Source organism: Bison bison, unplaced genomic scaffold (assembly GCF_000754665.1).
Source record: "Bison bison bison isolate TAMUID 2011002044 unplaced genomic scaffold, Bison_UMD1.0 scf7180017864328, whole genome shotgun sequence".
Lineage (NCBI taxonomy): Eukaryota > Metazoa > Chordata > Mammalia > Artiodactyla > Bovidae > Bison > Bison bison.
In genome coordinates this window covers 1,734,307-1,754,953 of record NW_011494900.1, presented here as the reverse complement: position 1 = coordinate 1,754,953, position 20,647 = coordinate 1,734,307, and the positions used below count along the sequence as shown (strand labels likewise).

General features: G+C 40.7%; 1 protein-coding gene across 11 annotated transcripts in view; it reads right to left on the bottom strand.

The window, feature by feature from the left end:
• PDE4D (phosphodiesterase 4D, cAMP-specific) overlaps window positions 1–20,647 on the bottom strand; it is a 1,610,544-nt gene that overhangs the window by 197,351 nt on the left and 1,392,546 nt on the right. For all 11 annotated transcript variants that reach the window (XM_010853473.1, XM_010853472.1, XM_010853471.1 and 8 more), the window contains 2 exons: window positions 16,345–16,381; window positions 5,763–5,836 (listed from right to left, as the gene is read on the bottom strand). In XM_010853473.1, coding sequence (XP_010851775.1) covers window positions 5,763–5,836; window positions 16,345–16,381 — 111 coding nt within the window. The remainder of the gene's footprint in view (window positions 1–5,762; window positions 5,837–16,344; window positions 16,382–20,647) is intronic.

The window sequence follows — 20,647 nt, the reverse complement described above, 5'->3', positions numbered from 1 at the left end:
ACTCGACATGATTACCTATACATTATCAGAAGTGAATGATTCCTTGTAAACTATATTACACTTAGAGAACCTGCTTCAACTTTTTCCCATTTTCTTATATTAAGAAACATCTCTGATACATTTGTTAGAGAGGTATATTAACAACTGGCCCAAATAGATCCTGCTGAGATTTTAGAAACACCATAAGGGTACTTAAGTCAGTCTTATTTAGTAGTCTCTAATTTTTCAGATGTTGGTGAAGTTTCACAAGATGATTATAAACCCTCTGGTGTAAAAAAATAATAATAATGCCATATGATTAATCTGTATTCCCTGCAGAGCCCAGTTCAATGTATTCAGTATTTAATCAATTATGTTGAAGAAAATATCACTTATGGAATCTTAAATTTTGTTGAAATGTAATTTTATAAAGGTGTTATCACTCTGTGATGGCCTAGAGGTGTAGGGGTGTGTGGCAGGAAGGCTAAAGAGAGAGGGGATACACACACATACTTATGACTGATCCCTGTTGTATGGCAGAAATCAACACAACATTGTAAAGCAATTATTCTCCAATTAAAAAAAATGAAGTTACTACAATTGAAAGCTCTTAAAAATAGTGATATTTAAAACATTTTATAAAATAGATACATTCAAAGATGTCTCAAAAGTGTTTGTTTTCATTTTGGGGGGTTGTTTTGGTAGTTCCAGTAGTGGCTAACCCTTACTAAGGGCTTAATGCAAGGAGATCCAGCCAGTCCATCCTAAAGGAGACCAGTCCTGGGTGTTCTTTGGAAGGACTGATGCTGAGGCTGAAACTCCAGTACTTTGGCCACCTCATGCGAAGAGTTGACTCATTGGAAAAGACTCTGATGCTGGGAGGGATTGGGGGCAGGAGGAGAAGGGGACGACAGAGGATGAGATGGCTGGATGGCATCACCGACTCGATGGACAAAGTTAAGGTGAACTCCGAGAGTTGGTGATGGACAGGGAGGCCTGGCGTGCTGCGATTCATGGGGTCGCAAAGAGTCCGACACGACTGAGCAACTGAACTGAACTGATCTGTGTGTCTGACATTTTGCTAAATGAGCACTTTAGATGGATGATCTCATTTAATCCTTACAACAAAGCTTAAGGTAGACAGTTTCATTGTTCCCATTTTACCAATGAGGAAAACACAAGCTTTGGAAATTTAAATGGCTTCTTCAAAGTAAGAAAGCTGAGATTTGTGATTCCAGTGCCCCGTGCTCTACTCTGTTGCCTTATTTTTCAGGCAGCTTTTGTGGAACCTCTGCAGATGGCAGGTTCCTGCAGAGCCTTGGTCCAATCTGCCTTCCTGAGATGAATGATCTCTTAGCAGGGCTGGGAGGTACATGGGGAAAGCAGTCTGGTACTTTTTAAATTCCCATTGCCTGGGTTCCAGTCAGCCTCTGACTATGTTTCATTGCTCTTAAATTTACTGATATCAGTTTGGGACTGAAATTTTGCATTCATTTGATTGAAAATGCACCAAGTTAACTTCTGAGTCATTTTAGTTTTTATTATGAAACTTAATTAATGCTTCATTAAAAAGAAAGGTTAATGTTTCAAACTGCTGCTGCTAAGTCGCTTCAGTCGTATCTGACTCTGTGCAACCCCATAGACGGCAGCCCACCAGGCTCCCTGTCCCTGGAATTCTCCAGGCAAGAACACTGGAGTGGGTTGCCATTTCCTTCTCCAATGCATGAAAGTGAAAAGTGAAACTGAAGTCGCTCAGTCGTGTCCGACTCCTAGCGACCCCCATGGACTGCAGCCTACCAGGCCCCTCCATCCATGGGATTTTCCAGGCAAGAGTACTGGAGTGGGTTGCCATTGCCTTTGAAATAGTTCTGGTCTATATACCAATAGTCATCTACTTGCTGAGAGTTTATTATTCAAATCATTTGTATAATGACTGGGCTTCCCGGGTGGCTCAGGAGTAAAGAATCCACCTGCTAATGCAGGACACACAGGAGTTGCAGGTTCGATCCCTGAGTGAGGAAGGTCCCTGGAGAAGGAAATGGCAACCCACTGCAGTATTCCTGCCTGGGAAATCCCATGGACGGAGGAGCCTGGTGGGCTTCAGTCCGTGAGGTCGCTGGGAGTCGGACACAATTGAGCGACTTCATTTTCACTTTTTACTTTCATGCATTGGAGAAGGAAATGGCAAACCACTCCAGTGTTCTTGCCTGGAGAATCCCAGGGACGAGGGAGACTGGTGGGCTGCCGTCTCTGGGGTCACACAGAGTCGGACACAACTGAAGCGATTTAGCAGTAGCAGCTGTGAACATTTAGGAAGTATTGATTTTGTCTGGAAAAGGTATCGAAGAAATATTTTCTAAAACATTTCTATAGTTTTGAAAACCAAATCATGGGCTTGTTACTTATTATCTTCTTTTGATATCAACCCTACAACTGGCACTTGGGAACTTGATATTTCAAGTAACAACAGCAGAAAATATTAATCATTTGATCCACAGCTACAGTGATAAATCATTTAACAAAGAATGAGCCAGAACTCACTTCTGGAATGGAAAATCTCAAGGACAAGGAAGAGCAGGGGGACAGGAACTAGCAGCAAGTTACCAAAAGTCAGCTGTGAGCAAGTGAGGGCTTGCAGGGGTCAGGGCTTCAGATATATCCTTCCAAACGCACTTCTTGTAGGATTCAGAAATGGTGGATTATGCAAGCTAGTGCAGTGAAAGTTGCTCAGTTATGTCCAACTCTTTATGACCCCATGGATTGTAGCCTGCCAGGCTACTCTGTCCATAGAATTCTCCAGGCAAGAATATTGGAGTGGGTACCCATTTCCTTCTCCAGGGGATCTTCCCAACCCAGGGATTGAACCTATGTCTCCTGCACTGCAGGCAGATTCTTTACCAGCTGAGATACCAGGGAAGCCCCTAGCATATACTTCCACAAAATCCAAGGGTGGGCTTGGGAGTGTTCTAGTGGCATTGTGAGTACCCAGTGGGAAATTATTGGTTCCCTCAAGTCATGATGTGATGAACCATTTTGCCATATCCATTTTTGCTATCACTGAATAGAATAGAGTTTATCTGTGTGTAGACTGAGTCCTACTATTCTGATACCTGAGAAGGCTGATTGGGTTTGAAGCCATAAGGAAGGTACAAATCTGTTTCAATCAAAAGAGAGACTACAAATACCTTTGTTCTCTGTGTGTTCAGTCATGTCTCTCTCTTTGCACCCTGCCAGCCTCCCCTGTCCATGGAATTTTCCGGTAAAGAATACTGGAGTGGGTAGTCATGTCCTACTCCAGGGATCTTCCGGACCCAGGGATCAAACCCAGTCTCCTGTGTCTCTTGCATTTGCAGGCAGATTCTGTACCACTAAGCCACCTGGGAAGCCCAGAAAAACAAGTCCACCAGATAATACTGTTTAATTTGACTTCACCCAGGGCACTATAAGGCTGGTCAAGTTCAGGCATAAATTATGTTTTTCTACCCTCCTCTTAGCTGCTCTTTTCCATTTGAATCTGTTTTGCCCCTGTGAGTCAGTTGAAAACCGTTGTCTCATATAGAAGAGGCCTCAGATGATCTCTCTGGGGACAGAAAGACTAGCCTGATGCCGTCACGCCTGCTGAACAACTGTCTGCCTGCCCACAGGTACAGACGCTGCTACTCAAATGACCAAGGCTGAAGGAAGCGTAAAAGGAATTAGTTACAAAGCTTTTTGTTCACCTTCCAAAGACAAAAATCTCAATTTCCTGGACAAAAATTGAGGTTGAAAAGTTCAGAAGGGACACCAGTAACTTCATTTTTCCTGCAGAGCTGCGACTTTCCAAAGAGAAGGTGATGGAACTTGGAAGCTGCCAAATGCCAAAAGCACCAAGGGGGCTTGGAACATGGAAGACATGTTTGGTAATGAACACGCAGCCTGAAACATACCCTTAGGTTTCCCAAGCTGGATTTCTGTGTCACCCTTCCAGCCGTCAAGTGCGTGCAGAATAATGACTGTGCTGGGTATTACACTAGGCACTGGGAATTCAAAAATGAACCAGACACAACCTCTGCTTTCTGGGACCTGAAATTTTTAAGCAGCATTCAGACAAGAGAACAGGCAACTGCAATACTGAGAGGAATGTGCTAAAATAGGGATGAAGGGCAGAATGTAATCAGAAGGTGATGGATAGACACAGCACCCGGGTTGGGTCCCGTGGGTGTGGATGCGTGTGGGGTGTTACTTAGAGACAGTACCCCAAATGAAATTACATTTTAAGCTGTAACCTAAAGAATGAATTACAGTTAGCCCAGTGGATGAAGAGGGGAAGCGGGAGGTGAGAAATGCTTAGGCTGAGGGAATAGGACTGCAAAATTGCATTACCTGCAAAAATGTGAAAGCCAACTGAACCTTCTGAGTTCCATTCCAATTATTTGCATTGTGGCATTTATACTGATTTTTTAAATTTAAACCTTGTTCTGTCACAGAAAGTATGGGCGTAATGGCCAGAGCTTTTTTTAGTCACAGGAAAAGTGAATTTGGGAGGTAGATTCTGCTATTACAGGATGGAAAGTTTAGATTTTTTTTCTGTGTGTTCTTTAAGAAGTAGTAATTACAACATAATTTTATACGCATAGATAAGTTCAAATACATTTTTATTCACTTTCCTCTTAATATTGATTTAATGAATTTTTTTCCTCGAAAATTCTTTAGAGTTGATATTTTAATGATAATATTATTATTCATAATGTTGTTGTTGTTTAGTTGCTATGTTGTGTCCATGGACTGTAGCCCACCAGGCTCCTTTGTCCATGGGATTTCCCAGGCAAGAATACTGGAGTGGGTTGCAGGGGATCTTTCAGACCCAGGGATCGAACCTGAGTCTCCTCCTTGGCAGGTGTATTCTTTAGCACTAAGCCACCTGAGAAGCCCTCATTATTCATAATAGGTTATCACAAAAATGGAATGTGAATAACTAATCAGTTTTCCATTTAATATTGGAAAATTAATTTTCTTTTTTGTTTCATTTCCCATCTTTGTTGGAACCCCCAAGTTATAGTTATTTTCCTTCTCATCTTTCTCTCTTTCAAACACTTCCTTCCCCTGTCATCCCATAAATCCCAATTTTGTTAACTGCTCATCCAAGTCAGAAACAGCAGGAGAATTAGAGATCTTTCCTGTGATATGAGTCTTCTCTCGTGGCTCAGACAGTAAAGAATCTGCCTGAGATGCGGGAGACTGGGGTTCAATCCCTGGGTCAGGAAGATCCCCTGGAGAAGGGACTAGCAACCCATTCCAGTATTCTTGCCTGGAGAATCCCATGGACAGAGGAGCCTGGAGGGCTGCAGTCCACAGGGTTGCAAGGAGTCAGACACAACTGAGAGACTAACACACACGCCTGTGATATGAGGCTTCCCCAAGTAATGGTTGTGCTAGAATTGAGAGGATGCCTTTGGGTTAACTTCAAGTCTTGATGACATTATTTGTCAATGGTTAATTTATGAAGTAAGCCCAAACTATAAAGTTACCCTGTGTGTGACAAGGCAGAGGACTGATCATGCCAGGTGATCTCTGACAGATGGAATCACCATATTTATTTGTCATCCTGATTCATTTCTGATATGAGAACCATCACTCCAAAGTATTTATAGTAAATTAACAGGACTTCATATGACTTAGTGTAAATGGTTAGACACCACAGCAATGATTCAGAGAAATCTAATATATTGCCTTGAGCTCAAGCAAACTGAGAAAACACTATTTAAAAGATTGGCTGGGAGGTGGGGGTAAAAAGAATAACTTACTTGCTAGGTGCTCGGTCTTGCAAATTAGTCAATGCAGCAAAGTTGTTTCGTACAGTTCTCAGGCTGGCCAAGACCTACAAGAAAAAAGGATTACTTAAACTTCTTGAAATAAGGCCCTCTTTGATGCAATATGAAATGGTTTGGTGATTTTTAAAAACAGTTTGCTAAGGGAAAGTTTAATATCGCTTGCAACTTAGCTTCATATAGTACTGAAGAATCTCCTAGCACCTAGTGAAGGTGACATGGATCTATTTGAAATCCGGAGAGGCCAGACTTAGGGATTTTCCAGATATTTGTCCACACTGTCTATGAATATGGTGACATTAGCAGCAGTTTTCATAGTATTGCTGGATTCCCCAGTCAGTAAAACAGTATCCCAGGAAATATATATAGAGGGCTGCTGTTGCATCTTATATAAATTTGAAATCACATCATGTAAAATATTAAAGTCTCACTTTAGGTAAAAAATGTAAAACAAAATTATCCTCAGTATCTTCACCAAGAATGCTACAGTCTTGAAGTCAGCAAACTAAGTATACTTTAAATTGTTTTCTCACCTTTACCATATAGCTATTCTAGTAAACAGAGATTCTCTTCTTCATTAAGGTTATCTGAATCATGAATTATAAGGTCTCAAGCAAAATGAGACTGCTCTGGATGCATACAGCGTCTGGCCCACAGAAGATCCTCAAGAAAAATTTGTTGAATAAATGAGTACATGGACACGAACATATACACATACCAAGGGATCCCACTGTCTCTAATAACTCTTCCTTTTTCTACTTGTAGTGAAACTATAAAGTGGCAAAAGAATCTAAAGACCAGGAGACAGAAGTGACAAGAGTACTGTATCTCCACCTACCCCCCTCACTTTCTCCTAGAATGGACAAGTCTCCCCAGGGTGGAGTCTATACTAGACTCCTATATTATGGGTCTATGCTGCTGCTGCTGCTGAGTCGCCTCAGTCGTGTCTGACTCTGTGTGACCCCATAGACGGCAGCCCACCAGGCTCCGCCGTCCCTGGGATTCTCCAGGCAAGAACACTGGAGTGGGTTGCCATTTCCTTCTCCAGTGCATGAAAGTGAAAAGTGAAAGTGAAGCCGCTCAGTCGTGTCCGACTCTTCGTGACCCCATGGACTGCAGCCCACCAGGCTCCTCTGCCCATGAGATTTTCCAGGCAAGAGTACTGGAGTGGGTTGCCATTACTCTATATTATGGGTCTATATTAGACCCTATATTATGGGTCATCTGGGTGACAACCAGCATGTTTATCTAGAATATATATTTCAGATGTCTCATTAGGTACCACATAACAACCCAGGTTGCCTGGCTCTCTTACATAGTCAGTGTGTGAACTTATAAAATTCTACCGTCTCTTTGACCCTAAGTTTCTCATCTGTAAACCAGTATAGTAACATCTGGACTTCCCTGATGGCTCAGATGGTAAAGAGCCTACCTGCAATGCAGGAGACCCATGCTTGATCCCTGGATTAGGAAGATCCCCTGGAGAAGGGAATGGCAACCCACTCCAATATTCCTGCCTGGAGAATTCCATGGGCAGAGGAGCCTGGAGAGCTACAATCCACGGCATTGCAAAGAGTCTGACATGACTGAGTGACCAACAGGTTTTATAGCAACATCTGGGCTTTCCAGGTGGCTCATTGGGTAAAGAACCTGCCTGCAATGCAGGAAACACAGGCGATATGGGTTTGATTCCTGGGCTGGGAAGATCCGCTGGAAGAGGGTATATCAACCCACTCCAGTATTCTTGCCTGGAGAATTCCATGGACAGAGGAGCCTGGTGGATACAGTTCATGGATTGCAGAGTTGGATATGACTGAAGCAACTGAGTACACACGTATGCATAGTAACATCTACCTCACAGGGTTGCCGTGAAAATGAAGTGACATGGCAGGTTAGGTGCCAAGAACAACGCTTGGCAAGCAGAAGGCACTCAGTGACTATTAGCCCACTATGGCGACAGTCTATGTAATGATTTGGTGTGTGCATAGGAAACTTACTTAAGACCCATCACTGACAATACACTGTCGGGGTGAAGTTTTTATAATTGCTCCAACAGTTCCAGAACTGTTTCCAGAATTTTGTCATTTGGCACTGACCTAGACTAAAGTCAGTCTAAATTTTAAGACAAAAATATCTCAGATATTTTTGAAACTGGATTTAATTCTTGTAAGTCACTGGGAAACTGTTTATGCCCTGGGAGAGTGACTTCCCAGGTGGCTCAGTGGTAAAGAATCTGCAGCACTGCCAATGAAGGAGACTTAGGAGATGAGGTTCCATCCCTGGGTCAGGAAGACCCCCTGGAGAAGGAAATGGCAACCCACTCCAGTATTCTTGCCGGGAAAATCCCATGGACAGAGACGCTTGGCCGGCTACAGTCCATGACGTCCCAGAGTTGGACACGGGTGAGCATGCACAGGGAGTGACCTACAGCATCAGGAGTTAATGATGTTTCCTAAGGTGCCAATCACGATGAACTCAGTCACTGGAAAAATCTGGCTCACTATTGCATATGAACAACTCACAGTGCTGAAAGGTCATGCTGCCTATGACGAAGTACTCAAATAGCCAACTGCTGACATCAAACCATGATGTCTTTTATTAGGCATGAAATCTTGAATGATGCAGAAAGAATTCTGACAAATGATCCACTGTCATTAAACCATGCGGGCTAAATTTATGCTTTAAGAATTGAATATCAAATACACTAATTCAGCATTTTGAATAAGATTATTATACCCCCCTCCGGTTGATCCTTGTTCTAGGCAAAATGTTGACTTCAGAATTCCGAGAACTTCATTTTTAATAAGTTACATTAAGTACACTGCATCTGACAGCTGGACAAATAGAAATAGTATCACAGGTAATTCATGTTCTATGCTCACTTGAAAGCAAGCATTACTTCATGAAAGACATACTCCACTTGTTTTTCTGTGTAAAGGTTTCTGCCTTCGTTATAATGAAGATATTAAATTAGATAAATTTATTGTTTTTTAATTTAAATTTAATTTTAAATTTTGTATTTATTTTTGCATAATCTGTATCTTCACATGGTACAAAGTTTAAACAAAAGTCAACTGTCTCCTTCTCAATAACAAAGATAAAAATCAAAATTATTATTCCTGAGAGAAGGCAGACAGATGGGCTCTGGGAGGGATACTCAGGGCATTAAAATATTGGCACTGTTCTAGTTCTTAAACTGCTGATTTTTATTCTTGTATTTCGGAAAGCCACTAGATAATTTCTCTTATATGGGTGAAATATTTCAAAATAAAAAGTGAAGAAAGAAATTTCCCTTTTAGCTCCCCCCCCAATCAGCTGCCTGTCCCCTCTCCTCACTGACTTTATTTTTAATTTATTTTTTGATTAGAGTATAATTGCTTTACAATGTTGTGCTAGTTTCTGCTGTACAACAAGGTGAATCAGCTCTAAGTATACATATACCCCCTCCTTGTTCAGCCTCCTCCCACCTCCCCATTCCACCCACCTAGGTCATTACAGAACATGAGCTGAGCTCCCTATGCTATACATCAGCTTCTCACTAGCTATTTATATTATACACGGTAGGGTATATATGTCATTTGTTGACTTCTAGATTGTCTCCTAAATTTCAGTTTTACAAACACTGCCAGTAAATAACCTGTAGCTATATCATTCCCCATGGGTGCAAGTATTACATTATTTTTCTTGTAGTAAGACAAATAGCAGGGCAGACAGTAGGGCAGAAAGCAAAGAACTAAAGAGCCTCTTGATGAAAGTGAAAGAGAGTGAAAAAGTTGGCTTAAAACTCAACATTCAGAAAACTAAGATCATGGCATCTAGTTGCATCACTTCATGGCAAATAGATGGGGAAACAGTGGAAACAGTGACAGCCTTTATTATTGGGGGCTCCAAATTCATTGCAGATGGTGACTGCAGCCATGAAATTAAAGATGCTTGCTCCTTGGAAGAAAAGCTATGACCAATCTAGACAGCATATTAAAAAGCAAAGACATTACTTTGCCAACAAAGGTCCATCTAGTCAAAGCTACGGTTTTTCCAGTAGTCATGTATGGATGTGAGAGCTGGGCTATAAAGAAAGCTGAGCGCTGAAGAATTGATGCTTTTGAACTGTGGTGTTGGAGAAGACTCTTGAGAGTCCCTCGGACAGCAGAGAGATCCAACCGGTCCATCCTAAAGAAAATCAGTCCTGAATATTCATTGGAAGGACTGATGCTGAAGCTGAAACTCCAATACTTTGGCCACCTGATGTGAAGAACTGACTGATTTGAAGACACTGATGCTAGAAAAGATTGAAGGTGGGAGGAGAAGGGGGACGACAGAGGATGAGATGGTTGGATGGCATCACCGACTTGATGCATGTGAGTTTGAGTAAACTCTGGGAGTTGGTGATGCACAAGGAAGCCTGGCTTGCTGCAGGCCGTGGAGTCGCAGAGTCAGACACAACTGAGCGACTGAACTGAACTGAACTGAGGGCAAATAACATTTCATAATGTTATATTAAGCATTAACTATTATCTTCTGCATCATGACATTTATGACAGCAGCGGAAATATAAATAGAAGTGCCAATCAAATGTTACAAGGGGTGTTGCCCTGGGCCAAGTTCAGTGATCCTGGGCGACACAACCCAAAGGCACTGTGTTAGACTTTGCGGTTTCTCACTGGCATTGGAGAACATAAAGAGTGAAGCATCTGCTACTGCAGGTTGTAGGGGAAGAACCAGAAACAGTTTCACACAAGCCCCTGAGTTAGGGTTTAATTATTCACTTTTGTTACAGAGCAGCTCTCATGCCCCTTGAATTCAAACCTTTAAGCGCTGTAGTCAGAGCTCTAACACTCTGATAGTTTTCATCAGTCTTTAATGATTACTAACCAAAAGGTCCCTGAGGTTTTTCTCCCACATTAACAGCTCAACGGTTACAAAATTAGGGTCATTTCTTTTTCTTCTGCCCCTCCAAGCAAAAGCATAATAATTCAAGGTCAAAATACATTGGGAAAGAGGAGAACATTTTAGAAAAGATAATTAGGACACTGATATGGAAATTTTTGCACACAGTTGTATTGGCCTGTAAGAGGGATCAAATGTTATTTACACACATTAATCTAAGACTTTCTTGGGGTTTTTTTCTTTGGCTGCAGCACACAGCATGAAATATCTTAGTTCCCTGGCCCCTGCTCCCTGTGTTCCCTGCAGGAGAAGGGAAAAGTCTTAACCACTGGACTGCTGGGAGAAGTCCCCTTTCTTAGGTATTTCTCAACATTTATTAACCAAAAAGAGTCCCTGAAAATGGCAGACAAATGTGGATTTCATTAAAAAATTAAACATCTGAACGTATTCACATAAAAGGAACGTGTACTTCTATATTAATAGTTCCTGGAAAAGACTTAAAGAGGAGATTGCTTTTAAAAAAAAATGGCAATGACAGGCCTGTTAAAAACTCATGCTTAATAAAATAACAACCAAGAAGTAAATAGCTTTGAGGATGTTTTCATTTCGGATACACGTTAAGCCACTAGATGGCATTAAAACATAGACCATGAGTTGCCACAGGCCTTAGATCGGGTGGGGCGGAGGGGCTGAGAAGGGAGAAAGAACTCTTTGTCTTGGTTTTGCTTCCAGAAAAAATAGTGGAGCCAAACTGTGATTATTTACAAGACAGAAAGGTCATTTTGGCAGAAAATCTCTTTCCAAGTTATGTTTGGTTAAACTATATGAGCTTGCTGTCTTTGTATGCCAGCAAAGGTTGAATATTGATAATTTCATATAGTTCAACCCCAAAAGTATTTAGATTCCTAGAACATGCTACTGAAATTTTAATGAAGGATAAAAAACCCAACAGGTAGACGCAACTGAAATCTGATGATTTTCTTCTTTCTTAGAGAAAGAAATAAGGAGATCCTATTGGATTCAATGACAAGACCACAAGATTGCTATTTCTGGGTGAAATGAGGAAAAGACATACAGAGGCATTTAAAAAAAATCAACAATGTCCCATTACCACGGGATAGTAATGTTCTACAAGGTTAATAACCACCACGTTTTTCCTAAAATTACCCTAGGTGCTATAATTTCAGTAAGAGTAAAGGTGAAATGACTTGGCTGTTCCTACTCTGTACTTTTAAATCAAGTATATCTCGCTCCATCTGAATGATGTGAGGGTGGGGGATACAAGATAATATCTGGATATTTTCTGTCCTTTGTTGAACTAAAGATTCCACTTCTTTGAATACTGCACACTTCCAGGGGAGGATTCTGATTGACTAAGAATTTTACATGGCGGTCATTCATGATGTGATACATATAACGGAAAAGGTGGAGCCAGAGGCAACTGATTACAAAGCAGGGTTCCCTGTACTGCATCAGTGTTGTGCCTCCTTGGAGTTTTGGCCCCTCAAGATCTCTGGCCAAATTGAGACTTCACCCTTGGGAGGAAAAGGTCAGCTGCTAAGTGGCATCAGGTGACATGACACCATTCCTGTCAACACTTACTCTAAGGGAATACCCAAACCCAAAGATTTCAGCATAAGCACAGGAGAATATTTCAAATGTAAAACAACAAAATATTTAGAGCTGTTATCTTTCTGGGGAGCAAAAAGATTCTGAACTTACGCGGGGAACATAAGAAACTAGAAGTGGAAACGTGTTTAGATTGAACACCAGCAAGAATTTCTAACCCTGACAGTGTTACAGACTTGGGAACCGAATATGGAGGGGGAGTGGAGGATCTTTGCTGAAGGTTATGTCTATGCTCAATGCTTTAGGTTCAGCTCTGTCCATCAAAGTGGAATATGACCTTGCACATCTTCCCAATTTCTCTCATAACCTAAGATTTTATTCTCTTCGCTTCACAGGAAACTGTGGCTGGGGAACCACAGGGAGGGATCCTTTCATGTTTTGGAGATGAAGGCAAAGCATGAAGAAATGAGTTCTCAAGAAGAGGCAGATAATGAGATGGGCTTGGAAGGAGCCACTGAGCAGCTGAGACAGCAGGAGGCCCATTTTAAAGAATTATGAGAAGGAAGCCTAGTGTGCTGTAGTTTATGGGATAGAAAGAGTAGGACACAACTTAGTGACTGAACAACGACAACAATACACACAGGAAAATAAACTGAGAGGGGCAGAAAGTAAAATGTCAATCTTTTAGGGTTAAGAATTACAGGAACTTTTCTTCTTCTTCCTTTTACTCATATTTATTTTTTCTATGCCGAAGGTTTTATTTTGAAAGTAGTATGGCTTTTTTCATTGGAATAATCTAGTGTGAAATTAGCAATCCCAAAGCATGTTGGGAATGATGGGAATTTTTTGGCCTATTTCAACACTTCCCTGGATAACCTATTAATGTCTACAGTCTTCTCTGTCTATTGGTGAAAGCCAACTATCGTATAGTTGACCGATGATATTGGTTTCAACTCAAGTGACAAAAACATCTTACCATTTAAGCATCATAATATTTAGCATTAAATGGTGAATACTCCAGCCTATACTAAAACTTTGAGAAGGGACTTCCCTGTAGTTCAGATGGTAAAGAATCTGTCTGCAGTGCAGGAGATCCAGGTTTGATCCCTGGGTCGAAAAGCAGAATGGCAACCCACTCCAGTATTCTTGCTCGGAGAATCCCATGGACTGAGGAGCCTGGCGGGCTACAGTTCATGGGGTCGCAAAGAGCTGGACATGACTGAGCAAGAAACACATACATACATAGAGTTTTTTAGATTATATACTCTAGTAAAAGGCCATTTGTGAAAGCTGTGATGAAGCCACTTAAGAATCTGCAGCCTTGGGGCAATAACTACCTTCCATAAGGTGATATGAGTCATTAAGCTAATCATAAACTTTCCTAAGTAGATTCCAAGAATCTATATATGATTCAGGCATCATATATACCCACAAATTATACAGAGTGTTTTTTATTCTAAGATCCAATTTCAAGGGTATTATTAGTAAGTACACATCCTAGTTAAACAGTTCATTGACACAGACTAAGTGATATTTTACATAATATATTTCTCAGTATATCAATTATAATACTCTACAGAAAATGTCTGATATGTAAAAGACTAGATATCCTTAAAATTGAAGAGTGTTAATGGCAAGGTTCAAGTTGAAATTTATCTATCAATTAGTGGGAGACTAACACATATTACTTGATATAAGATATACAGATTACTTTTTTTCACATTTTACTACATATTTAAGTGTATTTTTCTTACAACAACACCTAGAGATTTTAGTTAGAAGAATAGTGACCTAAATATACTCAGGTTGGAATGATTGTTTTTACATTTGATGATGGTTATTTATATATTATTTTACCTGATTTACTCTGTTACTGAGCTTTAGATATAAAGTTATGGGTTCTTGACAGCTATCAATTAAAAGTCCTTAGCTTTGTATGATTTTATTATCACAAAATATGATGAAACGCGATTGTAAATTTTTTTAACATAGAAATATAATTATTGGAAAGAACTAATGACCTCCAGCAAACTTTTAAGCAAATGAGACATTAAACTTCCAAAAGGGGTGGTGGTGGTATTCTTCTATTTTTAATAGCCTGCATTAATAAAAAATATCACTACATACTTTGCTATTTATGGACTCCTTAAATCTTGATCTAAATTACAGCAATTAAAAACTTCAGGAAATTTGGGATTTCCCTTGTGGCTCAGTGGTAAAGACTCTTCCTGCCAGTGCAGGAGATGCAGGTTCGATCCCTGGGCTAGGAAGATCCCACATGCTGCAGAGGGGCTCTCAGTAACAAGAGAAACCACTGAAGTGAGAAACCCTCACTCTGCAACTAAAGTGTAGCCCCTGCTCACCACAACCAGAGAAAAGCCTGCACAGCAACGAAGACCCAGCAGAGCCCAAAACAAATAAATATAAATTCAAAAAAAGTCAGGAAATTTGAAAAAGTGTTAGAAACATATATGATTCTGCTACCCAAACACTGCCATTATTCATTTTTAAAAACAATACCTATTATGAAATTTTGGAGATCAAAGAACCCTTGCTGATAACAACACAAAATTCACTAAGTACTTTATTTTCTAGAAATAAGCTTGGTGTTACTTCAATCTCTTGATAATAACCTTATGAGACAAGTAGCCTTGTGTCATTTCACAGAGGAGAACAGGCTTGCCCACGCACATTCATCACAAGAGCAGGTGAAAGGCTTTGACTGGGGTCTATCTTAAACCAGCTGAGTCCCCAATTTTACCAACTGGGGAAAAAAGTCATAGAGAAGTTAGTGAGTTGCTTATGTCACTAGCGCTAGTTGTGACGTAGCTAGCCTTGATTATGATTTTTTTAACCCTCTGGATCATTCTTATTAACAGTCAGTGTTGACTTTAAACTGGCTTTGCTCAGTCTCTCAGTCGTGTCTGACGCTGCGACCCCGTGGAGTGTAGCCTACCAGGCTCCTCTGTCCATTGGGTTCTCCAGGCAAGAATACTGGAGTGGGTTGCCATTTTCTGCTCCAAACCTGCTTCGTGCCCCAGGTTAAATCAGTTTTATCGCATTCTAGAAGGAATGATGCTAAAGCAGAAACTCCAGTGCTTTGGCCACCTCATGCAAAGAGCTGACTCATTGGAAAAGACTCTGATCTTTTCCAATGAGATCTGGAAGGGATTGGGGGGATTGGGGGCAAGAGGAGAAGGGGACGACAGAGGATGAGATGGCTGGATGGCATCACAGACTCGATGGACATGAGTCTCAGTGAACTCTGGGAGTTGGTGATGGACAGGGAGGCCTGGCATGCTGCGATTCATGGGGTTGCAAAGAGTCGGACACGACTGAGCGACTGACCTGATCTGATCTGATCCCTAGTCTGCCCATACCAGTAGCTCTCAACTTTCCCTGAGAAAATACTGGGGTTTTAAAAAGTATACTGCCTGGGTCCAGATTTTTGGATTCAATTGATCAGAGGCGCAGCATGGGATAAAATCTTTCCAGGAGATTCTACTGTGTAACTAGAGTTGAGAAGCACTGGTCTATACTAAGAATATCAGGTTATCAACTACTTTATATTCTAAAATTCTTTAGATTTTTTTCACCTTCTAGTATTTCTGGGATCATGTGGTTAAAGTGTTTTCATGATTTGTATGCCTAAAAGGAACTCATAAACATAAATATGCCATTCAGTTAAATCTCTGGACAAATGCCATGTTTAAAAGAAGAGTAAATAAAGCATCAGGTTGAATTGGAATATTGAATTTCAAGCACTAATCATGTACCTAATTATACTAAATGTAATTTAACCCATGATATAGCTTTCCTCTTCTAGTGCTTATGTCAATTAAGGAAATGTGGTCCCACTTAAGTATGTCACTTGGGCAATTTGTAATTTGAAGCAAAGATACTCTCTGGGTCTATGGATTTATAAGAAACAGACCAATATGGACAAAGTTATATTCTCTAGCATTGCTTTCAGATTACTTGAGTGAACCACAGACTTTGTATCTGTACTTGTGTTAGATTTAGAATGAAGAACCAGAACTAATCCCTGCCATTAAAACTTTCTGAGGACTGAGAAACCTGTCCAGCAGCAAGCTGTGCTTACCTGTGCAAAGGGAGTCACAATCAGGTCATCTCCATGTCTGAAAAAGAAACCAAATCCCATGTTAGATGACACTGGTCACTCTAGGACCACTTTCAAACCATATTAAATAATATGTTTCATATTCATAAATCCCCAAGGAGAATTACAGTAATTACATCCTTATTCTTTAACACATGTTCTTCTCAGTCACAAGGGTGAAGATGTGTCTTCTGGGATGTTAACCACTGACCAGTTCCCTAGGTAAAAAGAGGGGCTTCTTTATTATCAACCAAGGTCACTGACAGTTATTAAGCACACAGGATATACAACAGTAGAAATGGAGTTCCAGCAACAGGACCTGAGTTTACTCTTGGCTGCTTATTATAGGTTACTGAGGGGCACCCAGGAAGGAGCTAGCAATGGCAGTGACTCTGGTGAGAGGTCCCTGGACCATCTAACACTGGAAGGTCCTGAGCATCACTGTGTGTGAGCCTTGGATGGGCTTGGAACTGTAGATGACACGGGGCTGCATCAGATGCTAATAAAAACCCAGTGGAACTTTTCAACTGACTCAGGTCCCAGCCGCCGTGGTTACTGGGGAATGTTACTCTGTGTGTACTGTTGCTATAGCAACCTGAGTGACACAGTGCCAGGATGCAAGGGCAAGGTGTCAGCATGACGTCTCTTGGAGGGACAAGGAGAGGCAAGGAAAGTTGCGCCAACAGTCTACTTGGAAGAAAGTGAGAAACCCAGGCCCAGAGTTCTTTCGTGGTATTTCTTAGCATGAACAGTTTGTGAGAAGGATTTCCAAAATCTCCACGGGGTATATCTTGATGTAGGTAGCTGGAGCCCTTTAATCAAAAGGGAATGGAATTATTCTACACTGAAAACTTCAGGACATGACCCTGAGGACACTGCAGCTGAACAGTTTGCTCACTCATGAACAATTCTGGAAAGGGCTTGAGTGACCTAAAACAACACTCAGGAAATATGCTTCAGCACTAGCGGCATATGGATGACGTTAGTAAACGGATCGTTAACAATAATTAGACCAGTTGTTTTGGTCATCATCGAGTTACACAGAGATCTTCAAATTCAAAGTGTGGGAAAAATAAAGGGATAGTACACGCTTTTAAGGAAATATGTGTTATTTTGCACCCTCTTCATTTCACAATTATGTTTTTGAGGGGCATCTGCGCTTTGGAGAGATTATGGAGACAGCCAAAATTTAACTCATACAAAATCTAGATACTTTTCAAAGATACAATCTTTGCTTCCACTTTATTCAATATAATTGCCTGATTACCAAGTTTATTTCCTAAGAACTTAGCCACCTTGACAAAGGCACAGCATCATTCAAATATTAATCCCCGGAAATGTCTTTTCATTTTTCACATGAATTACACTGGATTTGAATTACTCTAAACTGAAAAGCATGTGAGGATATATAAAAACACTTAATTCTATCTTTGGTTATATTTTACTCCCAAGCACTGAAAATAATTTATTTGGAATATACAATATTTAGGGTAATTTATCAATCTTGCTTCCCTTTCTCTGTCAAAGCATAAGAGAAGTTATAGTTTTAGTGATGGAGATATTTCACTCTTTTGACTTAACTTGACCAGAAATTGTTTTTGCCAAATATCTCAAGACTGTCTCATTTTAGTCAGAGTAGATTTCTAGCATTTCAGTGGCAAATGTCCTTAATAAATAGCTAATCTTTCCTTTTCAAAATTATGTAAGGTTTAAATTATCTCTGAATATATAATGAATGTATAATTTTTAAAAATGTCTTTGTCTAAGTGTCAGTCACCTGCTCTGGTTAACATGAGCTGAACCAGTCACCCGCCTGGTCCCTGGGGCTGGGGCAGCCTCTCCCCTTCCTCAAAGACAAAGCCTGCTGAGTTCTGAGCCAGCGCTACTGGAGGCAGGGGAATGTGAGGCTCCACAGGGCACTACTGAATATTCTGTTTTTCCAGAGAGAAACGACCACAGTCAAGAACTACTCCCTATGACTTTGGCCATCCTTCTGCTACTTTTGCAGTATTTACTACAGCATTTTATTTTCTCCCCTCATTCTTTCTATAATAAGAAGCCAGCCAAATTGACAAGAAACTGAAAGGGAGAAATCAAAAAGCAAACCCTCACAGAGACTTCATTAGGATCCATCAACTATTCAAGTACTTAAATGAGGAAAAGCTTCTTGCCTTCTTAACAGATCAAGTTCAGCCAACAGCAGCACCTGAAAATAGAGCTTTGTAAACTAGTTCAAGATTGTGTGTGAAACGCACGTGCCAATGACCTTTCCACACTTTATTATAACCAACCCAGAAGGAAAAGGAGATGCAGTTAATTAGAAGAAAGTTTATACTTTATTGAGTGAAGACTTCTAATCCGACAAAGCTACAAAGCATTAGTGGCCACAAAGTACCTGCTGCTTCTGAGTATCATGCATTGCAAACTTCAGGATGACACGTGGCTGGATGAGCTAGTGCTTTGAAGAGGGGCCACGGGCTGAGGCTTACTTTCTGAATATTGTGTAAACTTTTTGATCTTCCACGCTTCCCTGTCTTTGGCTATAAAATCAGAAAGTCGTTCTCCTCTGGAGTTTGTCAATAGGATTAGGGAATTGATAAACATGCAGACAACGGTATTTTGAAACCCTAGAGTCTTTCTCCATTTAGACTTGAAACTATCACCTATGCATTGTCACCCTTGATCCCCCTCTTTTAGAAACGAATTAGAGAACAAGTATGTTCTTATTTTTAATGTGTACATTAAAATGTTTCTGGGAGCCCCAAATTAAACAGTGCATAAAGATACTTCTGGGAGCCCTGTTTGACAACACCCAAGAATTAGCCACAGGAGGAACTTTCTATTCACCACTCTTTATTCCCATGTTCGCAGAAGTACAGACATAGAAACAAACAAACACATAGTACAATATACCTGATCTTTTAAAAAGCCAATATATGCATATACCAAATATAAGACTCATATCGACTATAGAAACTTTGGAAAATACAGAAAAACCTTGAGTCACCCAAAGATAACTGTTGATAACACTTTCCTTCTGGATATGTGAGCACATGTATGTTACACAGGATTTTTACAGACATATGATTTCTTACATACTTAGAATCCCACTCTAATTCCACTTTATATCTTGTTTGTAACACTAAACCTGTTGAATCATGAAAAATTTTACATGCCTTTATACTTTTTTTTTTCATTTAGCAAAGTGTTTTATTCAAAAGCTTCTCAGCACCATCTAGCTGTCAGAAAAAATGGATGATATTCCCCTTTGTGTGCCCACCCAACTCCCAATTCCAGAGGCAGAAGTTGAACCATTTGGCTGGAGCTCCTTCTAATGATTATAATTCAGATCATCATCAGGTTTTGGTTGTTCTTTCGTTTGCTTTCTATAACCCTCTACTTAACCATGACTCAAGAAGGGTGCCCTAATATTTGAGCTCTCAAAACTGCATGCTGCCTGATAGGATCACTGTCCCTCCTAGGCAGCAGTCAATGAATTCAGTTTTTTTCAAAGTAATTCTACGTGCCTCCAATAGCCAGGAATGGGAGGTTGATCAAAACTGACATGATTGCGTCCAATTGTTTTGAACCATGGGAAATGCCTTTATGCTTTTAAATGGGGCTTCCCCGATGGCTAGGAGACATGGGTTCGAGCCCTGAGTCAGGAAGATCCCTGGAGGAGGAAATGACAACCCACTTCAGTATTCTTGCCTGAAAAATCCCATGGACAGGGTACCCTGGCGGACTACGGTCTAAGAAGGTCACAAGGAGTCAGGCACAACTGCGTGACTAAGCACACATACTTTTTAAATGGGCTTTCCAGGTGGCTCAGTGGTAAAGAATCTGACTCCCAACACGGGAGATGCAGGAGATCCCCTGGAAGAGGAAATGGCAGCCCACTCCAGCATACTTGCCTGGGAAATCCACGGACAGAGGAGCCTGGTGGGCGCAGTCCACGGGGCCACAATGAGCTGGACACGAATGAGCACGCAGGCACACTTTTAAATAATTTCTGATGACTGTAGCCTGTGTTTAGTAATCTCTAAACTTTTCAAGCAGATGTATATCTAAATGAATTGAAATGTAACTGCTAATTCTATTTTAAAATAAAACAGATTCTAATAACTCTGAGAGCCGAAGAATTGATGCTTTTGAACTGTGGTGTTGGAGAAGACTCTTGAGAGTCCCTTGGACTGCAAGGAGATCCAACCAGTCCATTCTGAAGGAGATCAGCCCTGGGATTTCTTTGGAAGGAATGATGCTAAAGCTGAAACTCCAGTCCTTT